Source organism: Euprymna scolopes, chromosome 3 (genome assembly GCF_053919585.1).
Source record: "Euprymna scolopes isolate OS-2025 chromosome 3, ASM5391958v1, whole genome shotgun sequence".
Lineage (NCBI taxonomy): Eukaryota > Metazoa > Mollusca > Cephalopoda > Sepiida > Sepiolidae > Euprymna > Euprymna scolopes.
This window is the reverse complement of record NC_136484.1, coordinates 19,472,906-19,500,905: the sequence shown is the minus strand read 5'-3', so window position 1 is coordinate 19,500,905 and position 28,000 is coordinate 19,472,906. Positions and strand designations below refer to the sequence as shown.

The following is a 28,000-nucleotide window of genomic DNA, read 5'->3' as shown; positions in this document are numbered from 1 at the left end:
AGAGTTGTCATTTCTTTCCTGTCACTATGATCACTTCATTAATCCTCGCTCTGTTCGTCAGCTTCGTGTCCAGCAAAGGATGTAACCTGCCTCCTTCAGCTTGGTGCAGCTCACCTGAAATCGCAGAACTTTGCCAGGTAATCTGACTCATTTGCATATTTAGCCATTTGGTAAGACAATAATGAGAAATCAAATGTATTCAAGCGAGATATCAAAATGTATGCATAAAAATTCCATCCCTATTTCATTACCAACTATAGTCCCACTCCCATATAAAGATCAACCTGCTTGTTTTCAAATTGCGAAACTGTGATCTGTTTATTTTTTAGAACAAAGAGTCTTAATATGCTTTCTTTCTTCTTCTTCTTATTATTTTATTTTTTATTTTTATCTGGAGAATGGATTCATTTGTCCCACTCCCTACACCGCTAATGAAATTGTACACATTTATAAATGCATAAATAATAAATGAAAGTTAATTCAAACTATTGAGGATATTAAAAGTAGGGTAGCCCATAGAATAACACATCCCTATTTCTATTCCACCACTATAGTCCCACTTCTATTTAGAGATCGACCTGCTTGTTTTCGGTTCTAAACTAACTTCAAGACTGCGTTTGGACTATTTTTAGGACAGGTTTGGATAGTCTTAATACCCTGTTTTTCTTATTTATAAATGTATAAATAAATAAAGTTTAATTCAAACTATTGAGACTATTTTAAGTAGGGTAGCCTAGAATAGAATAATTAAGATAATCTGGAAGCTGTTGACATGAAAATAATAAACAAATAGGGAAAGGAAAAAATATACTATACATACTCCCGACTAATCTGACAAGCAGCAAAATCCCACGCCTTCACTGTTGAAGTTCCTAGATGCCAGAAAGTCTTCTATTCTAATAATTTTTTTCCTCAGATTTCTAGACTTTGGAATCCCCCCACTATGTTTTCTGCTTCCATGAGTGTACTAACCTGGAGAAGTTTAAATGTAATGTGAACAGACATCTCGTTTCTCAACTCCCCACAGTCATTTAGACACAGTTTAACATGATATTAAATAATATCTCCTTACATTCAAGTGGTAATATGCCTTCATCGAGGTGAAAAAGTGTAAAAAAAAAAGAAAAAAAAAGAAAGACATAGCTGGGGCGAATGAATGGGTCAAAATACATCACATTAAAGTAAGACAGGCTGAGGATGACCATCAACCGGATTACTCCTTACATTTTGATGGCCTTGTGTCTAACTCTTACATGAATTACATTTTTTATTCATTTTTTTTTTTTGCAAACATTTTTCATATTGTAGTCTTTACTTCAGGTGGGAACTGGCTGATGTGATAACCATAACTTTGATTTATCTAAGTAATTTCAAACCTTCTAGATTCATCTTCAGGGATTAATTAAACTGATTTGACTTTTACTATTTAGATTTATGGATGCTTAATTTTTATTGGTTAATAAATTGTTTTTTTTATAAACACTTCAAAAGGTTAAGGCTATTAGTAAAGTTTATTTTGTTAATGTTAGGGTTTTTTTTTTTAGTTTTTATTAGTATAGCTTCGAGTATTTCAAGTTTATGTTTATTGTTACATTGTATAAGAATGTTGGTATTATCAACTATGAGCTTTCTAAACTGGCACAACGGAACAAAATGCTGGTTTGCCAGGTGTTTAAAGATGTCACTTTGTTCAGAGCGATGTAATATTAGTCTCCCGGACAATGTCGTGGAAGTCATACCTATGTGTATGTTTCTGTCGGAGGTACAGTCTCCCAATTGGCCTGTGAATTCATATACAAGGTTAGTCTTACCAAGTGACTCTGTCAAAAGGGAAGAATTATTGCTAATGATAAGGCTGGAAGTTGTAAATTTGTCATAGTAAATAGTCAATTTTACTTTTTTTATTAGTGCTAATACAGTGTACATTTTTATTAATACTACTTTATAGAGATTTTTTATCTATCCTGTAATTATGATGCATTTGATTTTTGTAAAACAGTTTCATATATTTAGAGGATGTTGGCTTTAAATCTATCTTATTCTGATTAACAGTTTTAAATTTCGTGATTTGTTGATCGATAAAATGGTCAAGAAATTCATTATTAACTATGGTTTGTTTAATGTTATTGATTTCTTGTTGGAAAATAGTTGGGGAAGAGGAGATTAAGGTGGCTATGGTTAGTAAATTGTTAATTACAGCAGTTTTATATCGAAAGGAACATTCACTAAGATAATTTAGAGTAGAAGGATCTTTATTGGTCGTTTCTTATATATGGGAGTGGAAAATTCATAATTATTAGCATCGATAAGAACATCTAGGAAAGGAATTATGTTTAATGCATATGTGAATTTTAATATGGAATTATTTTGGAAAGTTGTTTGTAATGTGTTAATTTCTTCTTTATTGTTAATAAGTATTAAAATATCATCGACATATCGTAAATAGATTGAAGGCTTTTTTTATGGCGTTGAATATTTTATTTTCAAGGTTACACATATAAAAATTGCTGAAAGTTGGACCAAAAGCAGAGCCCATGGCAACACCATCTTTTTATAAAAAGATATTGCCATAGTGATAAAAAAAATATGACTTCAGTTGTACAGGCCACGTAGCTTACGTAGGGTATTAGGGTCAATTTTAAGTGAGCATGGATTTGGGTTATTATATATATTTTAATGTCTATAGTTTCTAGGACTGGAAAATTAGTGAAAAGATTCTCAACATCTAAGGAAACAATAATACCGTTTTAGGTTTCATGCTCCGTAGGGTCTGAATAAGTTCGTTAGTCGATTGAATGTTATATTTATAAGGCAAAAAAGGGGATATCAATATATATATATATATATATATATATATATATATATATATATATATATATATATATATATATATATATGCACACATATATAATAGAATATGTCATAAAGATAAAGAGTAAAGTTACATAGGAACTTTATTACATTATCAAGTCAATAAGGATCACAGAAAGGGAAATAATGTAGAAACCTCTTTAGGTCATGGCATTTCGAAGCATTATATAATATACAATATAATGCCGGCTTTTTCTCCTCTTCTGACGAGAAGCGTTTGTTTGCTCCTCTTAACTGAGTAAGCATTTTATCAAGATAGGTTTGTCTTATCAGTGAAAATATATTTGTCAGCTTAACCTTATTACTATATATATAAAAAAATAAATACAATACAAACTTTGCTCAAACTCATAAATTTATGTCAACCCTGAACGGGCATTTCAAATGAAATGAGGTATATATGCATATATATATATATATGCATATATATATATATATACATATATATATGCATATATATATATGCATATATATATATACATATATATATGCATATATATATATACATATATATATGCATATATATATGCATATATATATACATATATATATGCATATATATATATATATGCATATATATATACATATATATATATGCATATATATATATATATATACATATATATATGCATATATATATATATGCATATATATATACATATATATATATGCATATAATGCTAGCTTTTTTTTTTTTTTTTTTTTTTCTCGTCCATAAATGTTTATCTACCAAGTTGATCTTAAATATTGTATAATCAATCCATTATATTATTATTTTCAGTCCCCCACCCCTAATTTCTGGCTCCCATCTTATCTCGCAATTACTTATAACGTCACCAACTAACTTCGGAAGAACCCCCCCCCCCCCCATCCGATTTTGTTTTATATCATAAGTTGCTTAAAACGTGATTAGTTAAAGTTCAGAATAAAATCACGCTTTCTCTTAACGGTTAATTTAAAAAAAAAAAAAATCTTCTGAACGCTATTAAAAGTTAAATTCTTCACTAGTTTGGAGACGGAATGCGTTGTTGTGATAAGTGATTTTTTTCTCTACTAATTCGCACTTTTTATTTTAAGATTCAAATATTAATAACTACATTTTATTTCAGTATTTAATTTATGTATTTCTGTTGTATTAAATGCTAGCTTTTTTTTTTTTTTTTTTTTTTCTCGTCCATAAATGTTTATCTACCAAGTTGATCTTAAATATTGTATAATCAATCCATTATATTATTATTTTCAGTCCCCCACCCCTAATTTCTGGCTCCCATCTTATCTCGCAATTACTTATAACGTCACCAACTAACTTCGGAAGAACCCCCCCCCATCCGATTTTGTTTTATATCATAAGTTGCTTAAAACGTGATTAGTTAAAGTTCAGAATAAAATCACGCTTTCTCTTAACGGTTAATTTAAAAAAAAAAAAAATCTTCTGAACGCTATTAAAAGTTAAATTCTTCACTAGTTTGGAGACGGAATGCGTTGTTGTGATAAGTGATTTTTTTCTCTACTAATTCGCACTTTTTATTTTAAGATTCAAATATTAATAACTACATTTTATTTCAGTATTTAATTTATGTATTTCTGTTGTATTAAATGCTAGCTTTTTTTTTTTTTTTTTTTTTTTTTCTCGTCCATAAATGTTTATCTACCAAGTTGATCTTAAATATTGTATAATCAATCCATTATATTATCATTTTCAGTCCCCCACCCCTAATTTCTGGCTCCCATCTTATCTCGCAATTACTTATAACGTCACCAACTAACTCCGGAAGAACCCCCCCCCATCCGATTTTGTTTTATATCATAAGTTGCTTAAAACGTGATTAGTTAAAGTTCAGAATAAAATCACGCTTTCTCTTAACGGTTAATTAAAAAAAAAAAAAAAATCTTCTGAACGCTATTAAAAGTTAAATTCTTCACTAGATTGGAGACGGAATGCGTTCTTGTGATAAGTGATTTTTTTCTCTACTAATTCGCACTTTTTATTTTAAGATTCAAATATTAATAACTACATTTTATTTCAGTATTTAATTTATGTATTTCTGTTGTATTAAATGCTAGCTTTTTTTTTTTTTTTAATTTTTTTTATTTTTCTCGTCCATAAATGTTTATCTACCAAGTTGATCTTAAATATTGTATAATCAATCCATTATATTATTATTTTCAGTCCCCCACCCCTAATTTCTGGCTCCCATCTTATCTCGCAATTACTTATAACGTCACCAACTAACTTCGGAAGAACCCCCCCCCCATCCGATTTTGTTTTATATCATAAGTTGCTTAAAACGTGATTAGTTAAAGTTCAGAATAAAATCACGCTTTCTCTTAACGGTTAATTTAAAAAAAAAAAAATCTTCTGAACGCTATTAAAAGTTAAATTCTTCACTAGTTTGGAGACGGAATGCGTTGTTGTGATAAGTGATTTTTTTCTCTACTAATTCGCACTTTTTATTTTAAGATTCAAATATTAATAACTACATTTTATTTCAGTATTTAATTTATGTATTTCTGTTGTATTAAATGCTAGCTTCTTTTTTTTTTTTTTTTTTTTTTTTTTTTTTTCTCTCGTCCATAAATGTTTATTTATCTACCGAGTTGATTGCAAAAATAGATTACCTAATTGTACTCATTTTTAGTTCGTGAGAGGGGAATCTATCATCATACTTTCCCTTAAACACGTCTGTTGGACTTTTATTAAGTACAATACTTAATAGTTATTTTTTATTTTTTATTTATTTTTTATTTATTTTTTATTTTTTTTAATGGAGAGTAGAAAACGCATTGTGGATGCGTTATCGGCAGCTCCTGTTACTCTCGCTTCTTCTTATTTGTCCCTCAGTCCTCATTTTTTAAATGAGTGATTTTTCTGACAAAGGGAGAAGAAAAAGCTGTTTTCTAGGTTGGCAGTATTTTTGCGCGAACAGTTGGCAGAGTTGGTGAAAATTTTCTGTTTCTATGTCTATCCTTGTAGCCATGTCACTAGTAAGGGTGCTGGAGGTAAACGTTTTGTCTGGGCTGACGTTATCCGCCTGATAGTCAGGGACCCGAACCTTGGATTAACCACTAAGGAGGCTGTCCTATCAGCAGGTGCAAAGTACTGGGGCTGCTGTATTGCCATTTGGTGAATGGAATCTGGACCATGCAGTAGCTTCTGGTGGGGCCTCTCGATGCCATACTAGTGGGTAATTGTTACGGCTTTACCTTATCATGTGGTACAAAAAAAAAATTCTTCGTTTCTTTTTCTCTCTTAGTTTCCCCTCTCTGTCCTGCTCTAAGTAAATCTGTCGACCTAGTCCACAAATTCCAAAATTTCATCATGACAAGTTTCAAGAAAAAATACACGATTAAACCCGGTTCTCCAACTTCCAACGTAGACCCCTACTACCATGTCTCCTTCTCCAACATCAGGGGTCTACGTTCTAACCTTCCAGAGGTTGAAACCCAATTACAGGAGACTAAACCAGACCTTTTATTTTTAAGTGAAACTGGCATTGGACAGGCTATTTCCCTAGATGAGTTTGCAATTACAGGATACTCTAACTTAACTTCTAAATCTGACCCCCAAGATCGCCATGGGCATGGAATATGTGCCTATATTAAAGATAGCTTTCCATGTGGGAGGGACATCTCCAGGGAAGATCCTAACTTACCCTATATGTGCTTCCGGGTTGCTTTAGCTCACACTACTGCATTTATATTTACTCTCTATCGCCCCCACAACAGCGGAGTTACTATCTTTCAAAGCATATCTGAGAAAATTGACCAAGTCCTTTCTACTTATCCTTCAGCTAACATTCACGTATGTGGAGACTTCAATGTTCACAACGTCGAATGGTTGACCCACTCAAACAAGACCGATGATGAGGGGAGGTTCTGTCATGATTTCTCCATTGCCTATGACCTCACTCAGATTGTTCAGGAACCTACCCGTGTGCCCGATAATGACGGCCAGTATGCGAGCCTACTAGACCTTTTTCTCACAACTTGCCCTGAACTATGTTCAGTTTCTGTTCTGTCGCCTCTTGGATCTTCCGACCACTCTGTTGTATCAATTAAGATAAAAATGAAATGTAATAAGTCCCCAGACGTACCACTTCATCGTACAGTATATCGATACACTAAGGCTGACTGGGATAGCTTCCGTACATTTATATCTGATCTACCTCTGCATTCCATGTTTAAAAAGGATGTGTCCTCTATAGTATTAGACCTAACTGAATGGTTAATTGTAGGTATTGACCATTTCATACCCTCTAAAAAGTTTCAGCAAAAACCTAACAGCCAGCCATGGTTCTCTCCAGAATGTGCTGCTGCCATTGCGCACAGAAATCACTTTTTCCACTGCTTCAAACGTAATAGATGTATGGAAACTAAAGCCGTTTTCAGGACTGCCAGCAACCATTGTAAGAAAGTAATAAGGAACGCAAGAGAGTTGTATGCTCAATCTGTTAAGTCCAAAGTAGCTGAGCAGCGGCTTGGTTCCCACCAGTTTTGGCAAATAGCAAACAGAATCCTGAACAGAAGCGTGTGCTCCATCCCAACTATTATCAATGGACCTGAGGTAATCTCGTCAGCATCAGACAAAGCCAAACTCTTTGTCAAGAACTTTGCAGCTAATTCTACCCTTTGCGACCAAGACCGCCAACCCCCAATATTTCCTCCTGTATCAGAAAACATGCTATGTGATATACGTATATCTGTACATGATGTTGCCAAGCTAATCAAAAACCTTGATTCCAGTAAAGCAACTGGCCCTGATGGTATTCCAATTATAGTACTCAAAAAACTTCAACCTGAACTAGCGCCCATACTTACAAAACTGTTTAAACGTTGTCTTAAGGAGAATAGTTTCCCATCTCCCTGGAAAATCTCATCAGTATGCCCTGTATTTAAGAATTCAGGTGATCGCTCATCCCCCTCTCAGTACAGGCCAATAAGTCTCCTGTGCGTCATGAGTAAGTTGCTAGAATCTGTGTTAAATACAGAAGTAATCAAACATCTCAACAAAAATAACCTTCTTAGTGACACTCAATATGGTTTCCGTTCTGCTAGATCTACAGCAGATGTCCTTACAGTTATATCGCATAGGATTAGCAAATCTCTCGACGGTGGCAATCTTTCTAGGGCAATTGCTCTTGACATATCTAAAGCCTTTGATAGGGTATGGCATAAAGGTTTACTTCATAAGATCGCTAGCTATGGTATAGCTGGAAAAGTCTTCTCAATTATTAAATCATTTCTTTCTGATAGGTTCATAAGAGTAGTAGTTGAGGGGCAAAAATCAGAAGCTCTCAGTATTAATGCCGGTGTCCCTCAGGGATCCATCCTGGGCCCAACTCTTTTCCTGATCTACATTAATGATCTTCCAAATCATATCCTTACATCATTTGTAGACATTTATGCTGACGACACTACCATTTATGGTACCACATCTAAGACAGTAAACGAGCAAGTACTCTCCAATTCTCTCTCCTCTGATCTTGAGCATGTAGTACAATGGGGAAAGGAGTGGCTGGTTACTTTTAATGCATCTAAAACCAAGCTTCTCTCTTTACATCATCAACATTTTAATCCACATTTGTCATCAATTGAAATGAATGGCTCTCGTCTTCAGGAGGCCTCAAGTTTTGACAAGCTTCTGGGCTTGACCATTACTCCTGATCTTAAATGGAACACGTATATCAAATCTGTTGCCAAGGCCGCTGGAAAAATGGTGGGATCTTTCTATCGATCCAGTAGATATCTCACTGCTGATGCTATTCTCTATCTATATAAGAGCCAGGTACGTCCAAGGATGGAATACTGTTGCCACATCTGGGCAGGAGCTGCTAGAAAGGACTTGTCCTGCCTTGATAGAGTTCAAAATAGACTTCGTAGCCTCGTAGGAGATGTCCTTTTCTCCTCCTTACAACCTCTATCTCACAGAAGAGATGTTGCGAGTTTGTCTCTGCTTTATCGTTATTTTCATGGAAAGTGTTCAACTGAGCTTCAATCTATGGTCCCCCCTCGCCAAACTTTCACAAGAAACACTCGTCTAGCTGTAAACACTATCAATAATTTCCCCCACTCTTTATCTGTGCCTAAACCTAAACGTAGATTCCATGAACAAAGCTTCTTTCTTAGAACTGCACGCCTGTGGAATTGTCTTCCGTTTTCCTGCTTTCCGGCTGACTACAATATGGTTGTGTTCAAGTCTAAGGTAAATAAGTTCTTGATGAGCCGTTCCATATAAGTTATTAAATTTACCAAATTTTCATTACTAATGATTACTATATTGACCAACTTCTACTGTACACTCTTTAACCCTTATCCTTGAGTGGCCTCTGGGCCTTGATAATGTGGTGATGCCTTTGTAAAAAAAAAAAAAAAAAAAAAAAATATGCATATATATATGCATATATATATATGCATATATATATATATATGCATATATATATATATGCATATATATATATGCATATATATATATATGCATATATATATATATGCATATATATATATATGCATATATATATATATGCATATATATATATGCATATATATATATGCATATATATATGCATATATATATGCATATATATATATGCATATATATATGCATATATATATATGCATATATATATGCATATATATATATATATGCATATATATATATATATGCATATATATATATATATGCATATATATATATATGCATATATATATATATGCATATATATATATGCATATATATATATGCATATATATATATGCATATATATATATATATGCATATATATATATGCATATATATATATGCATATATATATATGCATATATATATATATATATATGCATATATATATATATGCATATATATATGCATATATATATATGCATATATATATGCATATATATATGCATATATATATATGCATATATATATGCATATATATATATATATATATATATGCATATATATATATATATATATATATATATGCATATATATAAATATGCATATATATATGCATATATATATATATATATATGCATATATATATATATATATATATATATATATATATGCATATATATATATATATATATATATATATATATATATATATATATATATATATATATAAAGCTGAACGTGTGTGCATGTGTGTGTGTGTGTCTGGTCACGAATAGGCTCCTATATGGTTGACTATTTTAAAAAACTGATTGCATATAATGATAGAAGATGTATCGAGACACAAGAATGGGTATGTTTGATCTAGCAGAACGGTGGTTCATTAAAATTGTGGGGTCTGCGTTCACGCCTGGTCCACAAAGTATAGAAATGAAAAATTTAAAAACTAAAAAAAAAAAAAACGTCTACAAGTGTTTTTGATATAGATGTACATAAGAATACTGTGATAAGTATGTTTTAACTTAAATAGGGATGGTATAATAAAATTGTGGGGTCTGCGTTCGCGCCTGGCCTCAATAGAATGGAAATAGACACAAACTTTAATAAAGACTTTTCGTATCTATCTGCGTAACTATACTTTGATAATTATGCTTGTGTTTCAAGAAATATGGTATAATAAAATTATGGGGTGTTCGTTCGTGCCTGACCTCCATAGAATGGAAATATGTCACAAAGTTTAACAAGGTTTTTTTAATATAGATCCACAGAATATTGTGATAAGTGTTTCAGTGTGAACAGGTATGGTATAATAAATTATGGGGTCTATCTATTTTATTTTTACTTTCATCATATTTTGCTTTGGTTTTGATACCCCCAAATTCGAAGCTATCTCTTTACAACCCTTCCTTTTCACAACCTATCATACTTTAATAAATCAGAGTCCATTTTTTGTAGGCTGCTTTTGAACCCAGTCAACGACGGTTACTTTTGCTAGTATATATATATATATATATATATATATATATATATATATATATATATATATATATAATTTAGATAGCATTATTCTGAATAATAATATTATTAGTGAAAAAGTAGGATTAAAGTCAGAAGAAAAAAACAAAAAAACTTCCATGTATATATTGGATACCTAAAATGTACAAAAATCCAGTTAGTGCTAGGTTTATTGTAGGTTCAAAGACGTGCATTACTAAACCTTTAAGTAAAGCTATATCTAAAATATTTAAATTAATTATAAATCAAATAAATAATTTCAACCAGAAAAGAAAATTCTATAGTAATATAAATCTATTTTGGGTGGTAAATAATTCACAACCAGGGGAAAAAGATTCAATGGATTGCACAGACGTAAATGAATTCAAATGTTAAGAATTTGGGATTTTCCACTATTGTCTAACGGAATGTATAATTTGACCCAGAAATATGTGAGCAGATATCGGTCAAATGCTGAGACAATAGGCATAGGAAATATTAAAAATTCCAATGGGAAAGAATGTGTTTATAAACAAAATCTTTACAGAGAAAAAGTCAGTCAGAAAGAGTGGGGAGAGAGAGAGACAGAGAAAAAGTCAGTCAGAGAGATACAGAGAGAGAAATGTGGGACGGGCCACCCATCTCTTCATCACCAGACAACCGTCGTGCCTTCCAGTAAATGTCAAAACAGAATAACAATTTGTCACAGAATTGTTGAAATTAAATAAAAATAATTTTTGTAGATCAACTGTGTTGTGACTTTTACTTCGCTGTCAGTGTTTGTATACATTTTGTACCAGCGACAAAAAAAGTACATGTAAACATTATAGAAACTGGCAAAGCAACCGATTAAAGCGATTACGTAACATGTGTATGCCTATATGTTTGTTAGTGTGAATATGTTTGCGTGAGTAATAGGCAGCGTGGCATTATGTGTATGGTCCTATTATTATTGAAAAATTCCAGGTTTTAAAATGTGTGATGTTTTATCTCTTTTAATTCGTCCAGGTGAAAGATGCATGCAAAAGGTACCTGTATCCAGCTGCCAATGCCCCGAACGTTAACATCGACATTCACTATGAATCATTGTGTCCTGACAGCATCAATTTCATCATTGGACAAGCAACAAGAGCCTACAATAATGTCGGGTCTATCATGAACTTGACCTTATATCCGTTTGGAAAGGCTAATGTAAGTTGCAAGCAAACATTCTCTCTCTCTCTCTCTCTCTCTCTCTCTCTCTCTCTCTCTCTCTCTCTCTCTCTCTCTCACACACACACACGTGCGTTATTTTTTAAAACTTTTTTCAATTATATTTCACTCTTTATGCATACCAGTTCTTTTGCTTAGAAGCTCAATGTATCTCAAATATAACAATAGAGTATATAAAAGAATAACAGTATAGTTACATTTACAAGATCTAAATATTTACTTTTCATTCAAAACTGCTCCTCCAGCATGTTAACATTTTGGTACATGGATACCGGAACAAAATACTCACGCTGAGATCGAAATCAAAACCTAAAGACATGGAGTTAAGTACGATGTTGAATCATCTGTGAACTTTTTCCTTCTTGCAGCATTATATTGTCATGCATTTTTTTCTATCTAAGCAAAGAATTTCTAATTTTTCTGAAGAGTATATGCACGAAAAGAGACGGTGTTGACATAATGAAACGGATCTGTAAAATGTGTACCGAAATTTTAACATGCTGAGGGAATGTAACCTTAATGTAATGAAGTTTTATATTTTTTTTCACAGATCACAGAAAATCCTGATGGATCAACTACATATAAATGTCAACATGGACCGTTGGAATGCGAAGGTAATCTTATTGAAGTAGGTATTAAATTACAAATGAAGAATTGCATCAATATATATATATATATATATATATATATATATATATATATATACATACTAGACTACCCGTAACCCATTAGGTCAGTATGTTATATTAGCTATGGAATTCATGTAGTATATATATATATATATATATATATATATATATACTAGACTACCCGTGATGCGTTGGGTCAGTATGTTATATTAGCTATGGAATTCATGTATGAGCATGACACTTGTGACGTAAAGAAAATAGTGGTTTTTGACATAACAGAAACATTTCTATGAAAGTATATTAAAATGAAAAATCACGGACGGATCACTCAAACATGAAAAAAAAAATCCTCCCTATTCGTGTAAAGTTACATATTTTTCCAAATAATCGCTCAAAAATCGAAAATTAAACAAGATTTTCCTACAAATCGAACGCTGACGAAAGTCATTTAGCAGCAAAAACGCACATGAACCAACCGATGAGAAATATAAGAATGAAAAACCCATATTGGAATCCTTCAACCAAGTTATAGAAACTTAAAATCTAAAAAAAATAATTAATAAAACCTGAAGCAAAAAAATAAAATCTAAATAAATGAAATAAAATAAAACTAATATTGAAACAGATTAGTATATGTGTTAACAAATTCACCGTTCTCACACAACTATTTTGTATCTAGAAATATAAACAAAAAATAAAAAAGAAAGAAGGAAGGAAGGAAGGAAAAGGGACGGATAGAGAGTAGTAGTAGTAGTCTTGGCTTTACTACAATTGTTCTTATGTTTGTCAATGGGTTAAAGTTGTTTAGTTGTAAGAAAATAGCGACAGTATAGTTGTAATAAAGAATAGTTGCAAAACACCCCCACTCTTCCCATATTAAATAATAATTTCGAAATAATAACATTAATATTTCAGTGTGCAGATCAAAATCTGCAAAAGAAGCAATTTGTGTTTATTTGTTTATGCTGTTATGGGTTAATGTTTATGTGCGCATGCACAACTGGATGTCGTAAACCGGAAAGTGGGTTGCATCACTCGTTACAAGGTCATTTGAGTTTTATAATTATATATATATTTGCGTAGGTTGAGAGCATATTATGTCATGTTTATAGCATTTTAAAATAGCATTTTTATTGTGAAACGTGCAGATTGAATGAATGCATTTGTTTTTTATTATCATTAGTGGGGATGGCACCCGGCTTTGCCCAGGTGTAAAATACGCTTAAATATGCTATTTTAATTTGTCCAGATTTCGTATATATTATTTTAGAGTCGTCATTTCGAAAGTAAAAAAAAAATGCTTGGACTTTTTCCACCCCAAAAGTGCTATAATGTACTTTTTAAAAATTTGACAATTCTATGTTCCAGGAAAAAACCCAATTAAATGACCCCCCTCCTCCCCAACTTCGAGTGCTTTCCTTTTCTTGTTTTATTTCTTTTTCAGCTAATTTTAAATTTTCCGCGGAGAAGGCAGTTTGCTAGGTAAAGCAAGCCATCATTTATGCTGCCACACGTGTAGCGTAAACGGAAGTTGTAAAATGGCGGAAAGTAGTTTGTGGGTTCAGGGGTTAATACCATGCAAACGGTAAATTTTCCCCCAGTTTGAGCATCAGATACGTTGTCACCGACCACGATTACCCCATAAAAAACAAATTAGAGCGGTCGGTGTTCTGTTGTTACATAACCCTATATTTACCAGAATTTCATGGATCTTATGTCTATAGAAACAATAAGTGTACAGTTTGATACCAGTGTGGAAATTGTACATGCAATTATTCGCAAGGCGAGGAACTGAAGATGCAGAAGATATGCATGGATGCACCAGACCTCAACTTCATCCTTGTCACAGACTATTTGATCAAGATGAGCATCAAGACAGTTCCTTACCCTCCTCTAGTCTAGACCTTGCTCCCTGTGAATTGCAGCTGGAGAAGATTACTTTAAAGATGACTAGAGTTTCATGTGTGTACTATCAATAAAAGTGCCCATTCGAAAAAAGTCTGGAAACTTATTGAAGTTACCCTGTACCATAAGAAAATTGACAAAAAGATACAAAAAGGAATATTTTACCTAAGGAATATAATAAAGAATAATCGATTACTAAATCGGTTCTTTTCTCTTACTAATCGATTTTATTTCTTTTTTTTTTCAGAATTGTGCACTGAATCTCCTTTCAGAATCAAAAGGATTCCCTTACGTCAGTTGCGTCTCCCGACAAATTAAAGGTCGATACACCTCGTACATGTCTTATCTAATTGTAAGATTTTTATATTGAAATCCATGCTATACATCCAGCAACGTTCTGTATTGCTCTCTCTCTCCCCTCCTTGTGCTAATAATTGGGACATGCCATAGTTTTTTGACAAAATGAATAGCGATCAGATCGATCGCAGATCCATGATTTCATTATAATATATTCATTTATTTATAAGAAATTATAGTTTCTGTAGATTAAATAATATATATGATGGACTCTCCCATCGATTTCGATATATGAGGTTCCGGCACAACAACTAAGTTGCTCGGAAATCCACACAGATGATTTTTTTATAGTGGTGAAGGTGTTGTGTAGAACCAACCACAAATTTTGCTATTACTGCTTGTCGGTGCAGATGACTGCTGCAAGACAAAGCACACAGTACAACGCAGGTTTTTACATCAGAGTTACCTTCTCCTAGATGCATGGCTTTATGAAGACTGGAGGTGCACCACTGTCAGTGAATTATGCGCCCCCAAATACCAACCTGGAAATTTCTATGACTCAGTACGGAACATACAACACTTAGTCTTCCCAAACGATCACCCATCTGGTACTGGCCATGCTCAACATTGCTTAACTTTGGTGATCTGGCGAGAACAGGTGTGTCAACGTGATTGTGCTGTTATATATATATATATATATATATATATATATATATATATATGTATATATAGTGATCCACAAAAATACTGTTTCACTGTATCACAGCTTTTTAGTATTGCTTGAAAAGCTTGGGATCAAACTCACAACCATTGAATTGCTAGCCAGTAGCTCTACCTAACAGGCCACAGGATCGGCACTGCTGCCAAAGATATCTAACAATGCAGATTACAAAAGTCCATATTCTAAATTTCAAGATGTTGACCATCTTACCGTTTATTTTTTTTAAGTATGCTGACATGCACAATTCTTGACAGCACCTGTTTCATAGCACAGAATCGTTCATGTAATTATTATGTCAATTCTTGAATTTATTCTGCCCTTAACTCATCAGAAGAATAAGAATTTATCATTTTAAGAGAAAATAAAGGCATATGGACATGATTACAAAATCCGAAAATTGGGAGAGAAATTGCAATTATTTTTCATTTTGTTATGCTACCTTTGAACTTTCAAATTTCGTAAAGTCACCAGCTTCAAATTCCCATATTAATAAATTGTATTCATTTTGATATATATTTAAATAAAAATATTTTATTAAGTTACTATTTATAATTCGTCTATATTTATTCACTTAGATAATATTGATAACTGTTAAATCTATACTGTATGTACTTATATTTATTTTTATATAAAACTAATTATCTAATCTATTAATTTATTCATCGTAATAACCTTTTGATTAATTAGACCTAAATTTTACATGGCTGTAAATCTAATTTTATTGCATGCTAGCATGGGCGCCCGGCGTTGCCCGGGTGTTTGGATTTGTATGTTGTGCAAAAAAAAAAAAAAAAGTGATAGTAGGAAGGCAGGCTCGAACCCGTACCGCAAAGGAGGAAAGGAACGAGGTAAAACCTAACGTTTATGCTGTTACGACCACCGCCAAACCGGAAGCGATATTTTTTAAAATTAAGGCTAGACAATCTAAAGCAGAAGATAACTTTAAAAAATATCGGCAAAAAAAGTGTAGAAAAGTGCCTAGTTGAAGGGGAAGGTATTAATGTTTTTAGCCAATTTTTCGATATTTGTCGTATGAAAGATCGAATTTTAAAACGATACTGATCTTGGTAAAATCCGTCGCCTCTATTGAAAGTTTCAGACAGACATGCAAACAGACATACATACATACATTTATATATTGGTAACTAAAACTTTTCGACCCAAACTGATGAAAAAGCTTGCCCTATCTCTGAATACCCTTTATGTAAAATTTCAAATATTTAGACCAGAAATTGTCTGAGTAATTTGGAAGAGACCGCAGAGGTCATTTTTGTAAAACTTTGACCCCTATTATGACTCCTTAAAATTTATTGTTTTGGGTTCAAATCAAGTTATTAAGTTAGATCCATGTCCAAGGAACCTATATCTAAAATTTCAAGTGCGTAGACCCAAAATTGTCAGAGGAGTTTGGTAGAGTTCTCAAAGGTCAAATTGTTGAACTTTGACCCCTTAATCGCCAAGTTTCTGGCCAAAAACCGATCACATCGATTTTTCCAAATCTCAGTAACCTGTATATCAAATTTCGAGTCTGTAGACTAAAAATTGACAAAGTTATTGTGTAGGGAAATGTACACAGACACACAGATACATAGACACACACACCCACCCACACACACACACACACACACACACAGACACACACACACACACACACACACACACACACTTTCACTTTTATATATATATATAGATATAAATATTTTATGACATTTATTTTTACTAAAAACGTTTAGTAAGTTTTAATCAACCACTTTTAACATTAATATGAGAGATCACCTTAAATTTTCCTATCATTTGTTTATAATGTGTTTAAGGGAGCTTCATAAATTAAAGGATTGTTATAAATAAAAGGTGAAATATTATTGAATAAAATAGTTCCTCATATGCTATATTATAAAATGGTCTTTAATTATCCATTTGTCTTTTTTTATTTCTTTTATTTAACAGTTTGTTTAACTCTTTATCAGGTCGTGAACATCTAGGGTATAAGTCTGTCTTAATGGCTTTGCTCATCTAGTCTCTGAGTGTGGGTGCATGTACATCAGAACATAGAAGAATACACGAACATGACATACCTGTCTTCTGCTGGTGCCTCTGGGAGATTCATCAATCATCTTGGGAGAGCTGGAACCTGTTTTAACAAAGACGCTCCAAGACAGGAACCAAAGACGCTGTAGTTTTTATATATATTCTTTATTCACTCCTAGGCGTTTCGTCACAGTAGAAATGGAGAGAATAACGATATTTGACTTGTTTTTTCTCTATATACATTTGGAAACCATCGCCCCTGTTTCACCCATCTTGTTTCTTCGACGTCTTGAAACCAACCCACTAAAATTAACTCAGTTTATTTAAACTGGAACCCCTGACACATCAGATTTGGTCGCCACTTGCATACTTTCCGGTGCAACTTAATCGGCCACAGAGTTTGATTTATGTCACAACATGACCCCTTGACCCTTTCTGCGCCTGCAGTGCTCACTCAACTTAATTATTTTCCATGATTCAATCTATTGTTTACGCTGCTAGATAGACAATTTGATAGATAAATAAATCGATTTTTGCCGCGTTTCGTCCTTGTGAGGATTCGTCAGGCAATGACATGTATCTTTCCCTCTTTCATCTAAGCTCCACCTACATGTTGAGCTTTTTTATATCGATAAGTTTCCATTTAAAGAATCCTTCTATACTTCTTATATATATATATATATATATATATATATATATATATATATATATATATATATATATATATATATATTCTTTAATGAAATAATAAGTGTTAAATTTGGATTATTTGTCTGAGTAATTTCGTAGAGACTGCAGAAGTCAATTTTTAAGACTTTGACCCCAATTTTGGCGCCTTAACATTTATTGTTTTCCTCTCAAATCAAAATACAAAATTTTACCCATGTCCAAGTTACTTAGATCTAAAATTTCAAGTCTTTAGATCCAAAATTAGCGGAGGAATTTGGTAGAATCTGCAAAGGTCAACTCTTTCAACTTTGACCTTTTGGCAGCCAAATTTCCGCCACAAAACTAATTAAAATGCTTGCCGCATGCCTGAATACCCGTTAAGTATAAATTTCAAATGTTTAGACCCAAAATTGACAGATTAGTTTGCTAGACACCGCAAAGGTCAATAAAAGTGTTAACCTTTAAAAGGAAAGAACTTTATTTGCCTTTTTACATTTTGGAGTGAGTACATCTCTTGTTAATAATGTTTACCGGCAATATATGTCTCGTTGGTTTCGGGGCTAAGAGTGTACTGCCTACTCGCCTGTCATTCTGGCTAGGGATTGGTTAAGGAGAGAGAGAGAGAGAGAGAGAGAGAGAGGGAGGGAGGGGGAGGGAGATGGTGAGGGACTCTGGATAGAAGTTTCTGGTTTGTGTTCGGTTTATGAGAAGAGAAAAAGAGAGGCTAAGAAACTATTATTTCTTGGGGAATAGTATTATTTTCGTCCTAATTCTTGGCTTTTAAGGGTGACTCAGGTCAGCCCTACAGAATAAAGGCCATATAAAAATATAACTCGTTGTGGGTTTCCTTTGATTACAGAACTTCATGACAAAAAAAAAGCTGAGAAAAAGAACCATGCAATAAATCATGTCTACTTTGTCCATATGCCAAGCGGACAAGGATGTATTGTCCCGTTTGTGAACTGTGTAATTGAATAACATTTGTTTCCCTAAGTACGAACATTACACATTATTTAGGTGAACGCTTTGTATACACACAAGTATATAACATGTACGTTTAGATTATTTATACAACACATACGTTAATTAAACACTAGAGAGACACTAGCCCATACGAACAAGAAAAGAGGAACATTATAATGACTAGACGATGCACGAGCCCACATGCATTCAAGACACACATATATACAGACCCTGGCTATCCAACAAATGTAAATTAATAACCAATGTATATTTAAATATGGGAAAAGCATCATCGGACATTAATGGTAAATACACAAGAAGAGGATAATACAGAGAAACGTTGTATAAATATCAATGTTGATTAAGACAATAGTCCGAAGAAAAACAGTATAAATAAATAAAAACTCATTATATAAAAAGAATTCATACGTTTCTTAACTATTATATATGCAAAAGTAGCAACTTTTAATAAAAACGATCAGTGTTCGAATCACTGATTGGAAATTACATGGATTGAAATAAAATAAAATATATTTTGTTAACGTTCCTTGTCACCCACAATCTGTAAACGTATAAAATGGTCTATGTGGAAACAAAATAGTGAAAATAAAATAAAAATGTCGACAATAGTTGAGGGCTACTAAATAAATATGTAGGAAGAGACACTATTCCCTTGATTCTCACCTTATAACGCTGAGTGTTTAACAAGATGCATAAAAACTCATTTTGCGTTATGGTATGTTTCAACCTTGTATTGAACCCTGGCATTCCGGGATATTCATCCTTTTCTTAACTATTATATGTTTACAATAGCAACTTTTAATAAAAATTATGTTTTCGAATCACTGATTAGAAGTTACATGGATTCAAATAAAATATATTCTGTTACTTGATCCTCCAATCTATAAAGTTATAGAATAATCTGTGGAAATAAACTGATGAAAATAAAATAAAGATATCGACAATAGTTGAGAGCAAGCCAAAGCTCTCTCCCTCTTCGTTATCTACTCCATTAAGATGTAGGGAGGTGTACCACCCATTTCCCAGGATCACTTCATTCACCCTGGATTTTCACCTTATAATGCTGAGTATTTAGCAACAGGTATTAAAGAGGCATCTTTTATTCTTGTTAGCTCCTTACATAAAGTAGCTTCTTGCCTTGTCTCGATTAATTTCCATAGAAAAAGTACAATTTTTTGTGCCTTTAGTAAAATTCGATGATGATGCTTTTGTTAGCATTTTTTTTTTACATGGTAGTCACCACTTATCAAGGTCTGAAGATCACTCGAGGATAAGGGTTACTGAGTGTACAGCAGTTACTGAGTCAACAGCATATTAACAATTATTGGTGGAAATAGGGTAAAAATAGATTATATAAGGGCAGATTAATAAGAACTTGTTTACATTGGACTTAAATACGACCATGTTGTCATCAGCTGGAAAGCAGGCCAGCGGAACAGAGTTCCATAGGCGAGCAGTTTTAAGAAAGAAGCTTTGTTCATGGAATCTGCATTTAGATTTAGGCACAGATAGAGAGTTGGGGAAACTGCTGATAATAGTTGTAACTAGACGAGTATTTTTTGTAAAGGTTTTGAGAGACCAAAGATTAAAGCTCAGACGAGCACTTGCCATGAAAATAACAATAGAATGGCGATAGACTTGCAACGTCTTTTTTGTGGGCGAAAGATTGCAGGGAATCTATAAACTATAAAAAGAAGGGCATCACCTACTAGGTTTCAAAGCCGGTTTTGAACTTTGTCAAGGCAGGATAAGGTACTTTGAGCAGCTCACGCCCAAATATGGCAACAGTACTTCATTTTAAGACGTATCTGGCTCTTATACTGGTAGAGGATTGCGTCGGGAGTTAGATATCTTCTGGAGCAGTAAAATGACGCAACCATTTTTCCGGCGACCTTGGCAACGGATTTTATGTAAGTCTTCGATTTTAGGTCAGGATTAAAGGTCAGGCTCAGAAGTTTGTCAAAACAGGAAGCCTCTTTTAGCCGAGAGCCAATTATATCAATTGGAGCCAAGTGTGTATCAGAGTGTTTATGGTGAAAAGACAAAAGTTTGGATTCGGATGCGTTAAAATTAACCACTTTTTACCCCATTACACCACATGCTTAAGGTCTGAGGAGAGAGACTCAGAGAGATCTTTGTCATTGTTGGCCTTTGGAGTGTTTCTATAGTGTCATTGTTGGCCTTTGGAGTGTTTCTATAGTGTCATTGTTGGCCTTTGGAGTGTTTCTATAGTGTCATTGTTGGCCTTTGGAGTGTTTCTATAGTGTCATTGTTGGCCTTTGGAGTGTTTCTATAGTGTCATTGTTGGCCTTTGGAGTGTTTCTATAGTGTCATTGTTGGCCTTTGGAGTGTTTCTATAGTGTCATTGTTGGCCTTTGGAGTGTTTCTATAGTGTCATTGTTGGCCTTTGGAGTGTTTCTATAGTGTCATTGTTGGCCTTTGGAGTGTTTCTATAGTGTCATTGTTGGCCTTTGGAGTGTTTCTATAGTGTCATTGTTGGCCTTTGGAGTGTTTCTATAATGTCATCTGCATATATCTTGACAAATCAACTTGGAATGTGGTTTGGGATTCGTTTCTCCAATATCTTTCTAAAGTGAATTTAGAACGTTTTCTAGAAGCATACAGGGTATTCATGAGAGAGACAACACAAAGGTTGCCAACGTTCCTAAGTGAAAGTGATTCTCTGGAACAAACTGGGTTCGAACTTGGAACACCCAGGTTATCAGCTCGTGTTATTAACCACTTGGCCATCGTCACCTCCCTGCTGCTGTAGGCTCCTTTTACACACACATAAAACATCAACATATGTATATTGAATGTATATATGTTGAATTCAACATATATACATGTACATTTCATGTGTAGTCCACTATCTTCTTCTTTTAAAGAATTTATTATGTTTTCTTTTTTTCTTTTACAGTGTGGAAACAAATTAAAAATTGATGTCGATAAACTCTTTGAGTGCAGCCATTCTTCAAAAGGAATGGAGTTGCAAAAAGCTGTAGCTGAGAAGACAGATAATTTGGATCCTCCAATGACTAGTGTACCCTGGATAGTTGTAAATGGGGTAAGTAAAACTATTGTCTACATAATTTAAAAAAAAAAATGAAAGCTAAATAAGACAACTTGATCTTTGAATATTATTTATTTATTTTTAAAACATACATTTAAATTTAAAATATTTCGAAATGTTGTGTATATCTTAAAACTGTCGTTAAATAAAATAAATCTCGCCTGTGTTTAAATGTATGTATGCATGTATGTATGTATTTGTGTGTGTGTATATGTGTATTGGGGTGGAGAGGGCTCCCGTAAGACGTAGTGAAGGCAATCTTTCTAGGAGAAGCAAATCTCTGATTTAAAAAACCATAAAGCGGGAGACCAGTACCCGCATTAAGCTGGTCTGCAGTTTAATTTGTTGCTGGCTATCTTGCTCTTGCTTGTTGCTGGATCTCAACATTTTGAACCGAGAGAGAGACTTAGCTGTCGTACAAAGCTAAGACTCTGTAACATCATATTTGTATAGATACTCCCTCAGGCATTTGGGCTCATGGATTTGAATTTGAAAGTCCTGCAAATCAACATCAACACATGGGAAGAACTTACTCTGCCAAGGTCGAAGTGGCGAAAGCTTGTACATGAAAGGTGTGATGCTCTAGAGAAAAGAAATCTGAATCTGAAGTGAGAGCTTGGAAATGCGACACTTATGAACGAGTGCTTTTGTCAAAAGCTGGTTATGTCATCCACCTTAAATCACACAAAACTCATGTTCAAGTCAAATTTGTACCTATTGGTCTGAGGCAAACAATCTGTTTAATATGCAGCAAAGTTTGCAAATCTACTGCTCGTTTAAGAAGACATATGAAACACTCTTCAACCTTCAAAGGAAGTACACTCAGTAGAACTTGCTCAATTTGTATGTCACATCTGCTTCAAAATGTGCAAATCTGCAGCAAGTGCAGAATCATCTGAGATGGCATGGACGACGAGATAGGGAGAACTCAATGTGACCATGATCATCTGGAAAGATGCAGCAATCATCATGTATGTATGTATGTATTATAATTATTTAATATATCCACATAGAAAGTTATAAAGAGATATAATATTTTATGTATCGATTATCAGTATTTACTTCAACAGTGCTCAATACATGAGTAGAGCTAGATAGTAGGTTATGGAAATATATCTGAAATAAGGCCATACCGAGTCTTCTGCCTTTAAAGACCATAGGGACTCGCCAGCTTAAAATATATGGGATTCATGGGTGTTTTGTATAAGTTTAGCTAGCACCCCTATCAGATTCATTGTTATTCCTGTCCATGAGTTAATGTTTACATTCGTTAATGGCAGAGCTTCTCTCATACAAAGGTTCGGCTGATTTTTACCTTCTACTTCCTTTGCTCTGTTTTGAAGAAGGGGTTGCCTCACTTTTTATAAATTTGATAAGTTAATAAGTAATCTTTTTTCTCATTTTTGTTTTAGGTGTTTGATCAGTTTATTTTTTATTCAATAATTTTTTATTCATTTTTTGTGCAGGATGCCATGATAAAGTTGTCAACTTAGAGAAAACAACAGCATTGCTTTATTTTAAAACGTTTATTGAAAAAATCAATTCAGGTAACTTGAGTATGTATTAGAGCTGATATCTATTCAATGTAACCGGCTTTAGCCTCAATCACTGCCTCGATATGGCTTCAGAACTGGGAGCATGCCTTTTTCCACAAGTGCCAGCAGGAGAGCTCAGCGAATACTCAACAAATACTCAGCGAATACTCAGCGAATACTTGTTGGATGGTGGCAATCAGACTGGCTTTGGTGTGGAATGTCATGTTGGTGATTTTCCTGACATATGACCAAACGAAATAGTCCATAAGGTTCAGGTCAGGGAAGGAGGGGGGCATTGAGAGTTTATTTAATATTTTCACAAGAAAGTTGAATAATGTTATGAATATTATAACAATATTTTGATAATCATATTTTACTCCTAATTTTATGATGCCATTTTATAATTGTTCTCTTTTGCATATGAAAGTACGATTATTAGCGTAAGATATATTTTTTAATCATGAGAAAAAGAAAATTGAGACAATGGGCAGTTGAAGTTTGAAGGGCGACTGAAAAATACAGTTGTAGATTAATTAGAACCTCTATCCAGTCATGGCTGACAGAATGAGTCCATGCTATCATAACAAAGTAAATAAAATGGTTCCGTTCGAAATTCCATCCAGATTCCAGAGTATGACAAAAGCATTCCTGAGTTTGACAAGATACACCTGAAGAAAGTCGGAGGTTACATCGACCAAAACGTTGTGCAAATGGCACTCAAGATGAGAACAGCCGTCTGAAGATTACAAATAATACGAATAACCAATGCTCATCTAAAAAATTCAGAAATGTAATGTTGTTAATTCTATTATGAAATAAATTTACGTTCATAAAGAAATTCAGATGATCTCGTCTTTTGTTGCAGGTACACACCGAAGATTTGCAAAGAGAAGCACTGAACGATTTAACCGGTTTGGTATGCAACACATATACGGTAAATCTTTTAATACCTATCTTGTGAATGCCGCTTTTTTTAACCCCCTTTTAATGAAATTTGAATTCAGTGTATGTTTGTGTCTGTGTAGGGGGAAAGTTGGAGTCTTTAAACTTTCTCTGCCACAAAAGTCAGATGATACCAACGTTTTTATTTAGACATTTAAATCCCACCAACAAGATATCCTCTAAATCCCAATCCCCAAAATAATTTATTTATGAAAGGAGTTGTGTTTGAAGGCTATATCAATACAATTCATAGGAAGCACCATATTCACAAGTTAGTATATAAAAAATAAAACCAATATTAGAAAGAATTTTCAATAATTTTCGATCATATTACGTTTATTTATCAACATAATGTGTTGTACAAGATAGCAGGTGTTGATGTCCCTAATTTTCGAGAGTAGTATCTCTTCTTCAGGAGAGAAAATAAAAATAAAATTATTTAACTGTTCAGCGAGCATTTCTTTTTATTTGCCCCCTGAAGAAGAGATAATACTCTTGAAAATTAGGGACATCAACATCTACTATTTTATATGACACAATATATTGGTAAATAAACGTAATATAATCTTGTCATTATTCTTTTATATACTAACTTGTATCCATGGTGTTTCCTCCGAACTGCATTGATATAGCCTTCAAACACAACTCCTTTTATACTATGCACAATGCTTCAAGTAAACTACAACAGCCTTTTCATGATTTATTGTTTTATAAAGGAGTCATCACTTATCAAGACCTGAAGGCTACTCAAAGACAAGAGTCAATAAGTAGTCACTGAGACAAGATCGTTGGTGGTGGAAATTGGGTAGAATTTGATTATTTAATTATTTAAGGGGATGGCTCGACAAAAACTTGTTTACATCGGACTTAAAAGCAACTAAATTGTAATCAGTTGGAAAGCAGCCCAGCAGAACAGAATTCCACATGCTGTGAAGGTTTATGCAAGTTGAAAGTTTGAAGAATAAGAAACCAACTGATGAATTCTTGAGATTTTCTTTCTCTATTAGCTTAATTGAGTAACATTTTAGATTCGTCAGTAAGCAGCAGTCGGGTCCCACATGGCGGAACCCCTCTAACATATGTATGTTGCTGGGATCTTGAGCTCACCTGGCATCTCTATCATTGTTTCCTTCGGCACCCCAGTTAAATTCTTTTTCTTGAAGACTGTGGTGACTAGCGATACTATCCTTCTCACCAGTCTATCCCCAGCTCTTGGCACGGCTTTTATAACATTACCGTCAGTCAACTCCTTGTATGTCAAGTTGAACAACTGACGGTAATCTTCTGGTGGCAGTGTTCTCTGCCCTGTGGAATAGTTGAGCTCATAGAATCTTGTGTTTTGGTCTGTGAACTCCCTGGCAGTGACGGTCAATCCGCCAGTTTTTCCATTGGGGATGACATCTGCTCCTTGCTGAGGGTGACACCAACTACCACACTCTTTTTGCTTAGCTGAGCGACCCCCATCTTTTTCCTGGAATGAGAAATTCTTGCTCCAACCTTCTGCGACGGTTTTTTGCTTCTGCTGTCTTTACTGCTGCCATACCTCAGGTCTTTGTCCAGTGATTGGTTGAAGTCAGTAACTAGCTCGTTTATTTCCATGGCCTGTTCCCAGTTGCCTGGCTCATTGACTGGTGGGTTGGTGGTTCTCAAAATGGAGAAATCAACGGAGCCGTTTGATTTCATTCCCGACCTTAGGAGTCCTGGCCTCATATGGGTGGGCAGGCTGACAGTTAAAGCCCTCCTCCATCGATCTCACCAAGCTGGATCACCTCTCCCAGCTGGCCTATTTCTATCACTGTGGTGGACAGCAGAGTCAAAACTACAGGAGTAGATGCCTAGTGCAGCAAACTCCTCTATCGTTATGGTGCAGGGGGAAGCAGCACTGGCAGAGGTCCCTGATCTCGTTTTCTAGCCTGTTCCAATGTTTGTATCAGAGACACAGGCAGCAGAACCTGTGCCAGACGCTATCGCGGAGCCTGGACCATACGATGGTGGTGGAGAATTTCTGGACCCTGATCTTGCCCCCAGATTGGGCTGAAGCTCCCTTTGGGAACAGGACCCCAGGCTAGGCATTTCTACACTGGAGCCTGGACCAACTACCCCCCTCTCCTTCTCCATCCTCTCTCTGGCTCAGACCTGCCGATTTGGCCTGACTAAAGATTCTGTTCGATTTGACTCTAACCACTTCAGATACAGACCGGCCAGCTGTTTAAGTCGAGCCTAAAAAGAGAACAACCTGAAATAAATCCAAAAAAAGAAACAATTAATGGGTCAACAGGGGGAAGCAAACCAGGGAAGCAAAAGAGATGCTCCCCCCCCCAAAAAAAAACAAAACGCTGGACACGCTAGTCTTTGGGGTTCGGCAAGGGAAAATGATCCCGCGCCACGTTAGGAGATTGTGGCCACAAATGCGCTGTATTTATGAAAGAATATTGTTGCATCAGACATAATTCTAAGAAAAAAAAAAATGAAAATAAATGAATAGAATTAATTCCCAATTGAATTTGTCATCATAAAAAGAGTCTCAGATGTAAACTGATTGTGTTTATATTTGATTCGATTTGGAATTAAAAGTCTATTGTTAATTAATCATTTGAAACAAATCACATTTTATGTTTTTTCGTTTGCAGATGAAATGAAAAAGTCAACATAACATCCACTCACAAACAACGCCTATGCGCATAGACACACATGAGTCACATGTGAATCACGTGTGCTGGTCACGTGACTAACATTTTTGGTGCGAAATGCTGCCATTGTGTGTTTTCTTTATTCGAGTGGAAAGTTTAGAAACTTTAAAAAATAAATATGCAAATGAGGAATATTAGGATTTGTTTGAGAGAGTTTGGAGATTACTATATGTACGGTATTTGGAAATATTAATGTATCCTTAGAATTAAATCAGCTTAATCAGTTTGATGTTAATACAGTTAGGAAAGATTGAAAAAACGTTTTGCTTGTACCAACAAACAAATATGAAATTCGAAAAACAGTCAAACAAAAGATGTGCAAATATGTTACCTTTATTTTTTTCATCTTCCACATTTTTTCAATGACTTAAATTTTTGCTTTTCTATTTTCACAGGGTTCTGACAAACCGAAAGCGTGTAAAAATATTTACAATGTCACCTTTGAATAAGATGTAAACTGAAATTCAATCAAATAAATGATTTATCAGGTTAATATGTGTTGTGTATATTTGTCAGAATTTAATTCTTCCAACTACCCTTCTTTCTTTCTTTC

The 28,000-nt window shown here is 34.0% G+C and overlaps 1 protein-coding gene across 1 annotated transcript; it reads left to right on the top strand.

The window, feature by feature from the left end:
- Nucleotides 1-27,994, top strand: LOC145263269 (gamma-interferon-inducible lysosomal thiol reductase-like). The gene is made up of 7 exons (XM_080120353.1): nt 1-137; nt 11,771-11,953; nt 12,525-12,602; nt 14,756-14,860; nt 22,128-22,274; nt 24,681-24,749; nt 27,843-27,994. The coding sequence occupies exons 1-7, from the start codon at nt 27-29 to the stop codon at nt 27,894-27,896; spliced, it is 747 nt and encodes a 248-aa protein (XP_079976479.1). The 5' UTR covers nt 1-26; the 3' UTR covers nt 27,897-27,994.
- Nucleotides 27,995-28,000: the final 6 nt, after the last annotated feature.

Bases quoted from the DNA above. Each gene is read 5' to 3' on its own strand.
- LOC145263269 (XM_080120353.1), top strand. From the start codon at position 27: ATGATCACTTCATTAATCCTCGCTCTGTTCGTCAGCTTCGTGTCCAGC. The intron at 138-11,770 runs GTAATCTGACTC...TAATTCGTCCAG, and splicing joins AAATCGCAGAACTTTGCCAG to GTGAAAGATGCATGCAAAAG. The intron at 14,861-22,127 runs GTAAGATTTTTA...TTTCTTTTACAG, and splicing joins CGTACATGTCTTATCTAATT to TGTGGAAACAAATTAAAAAT.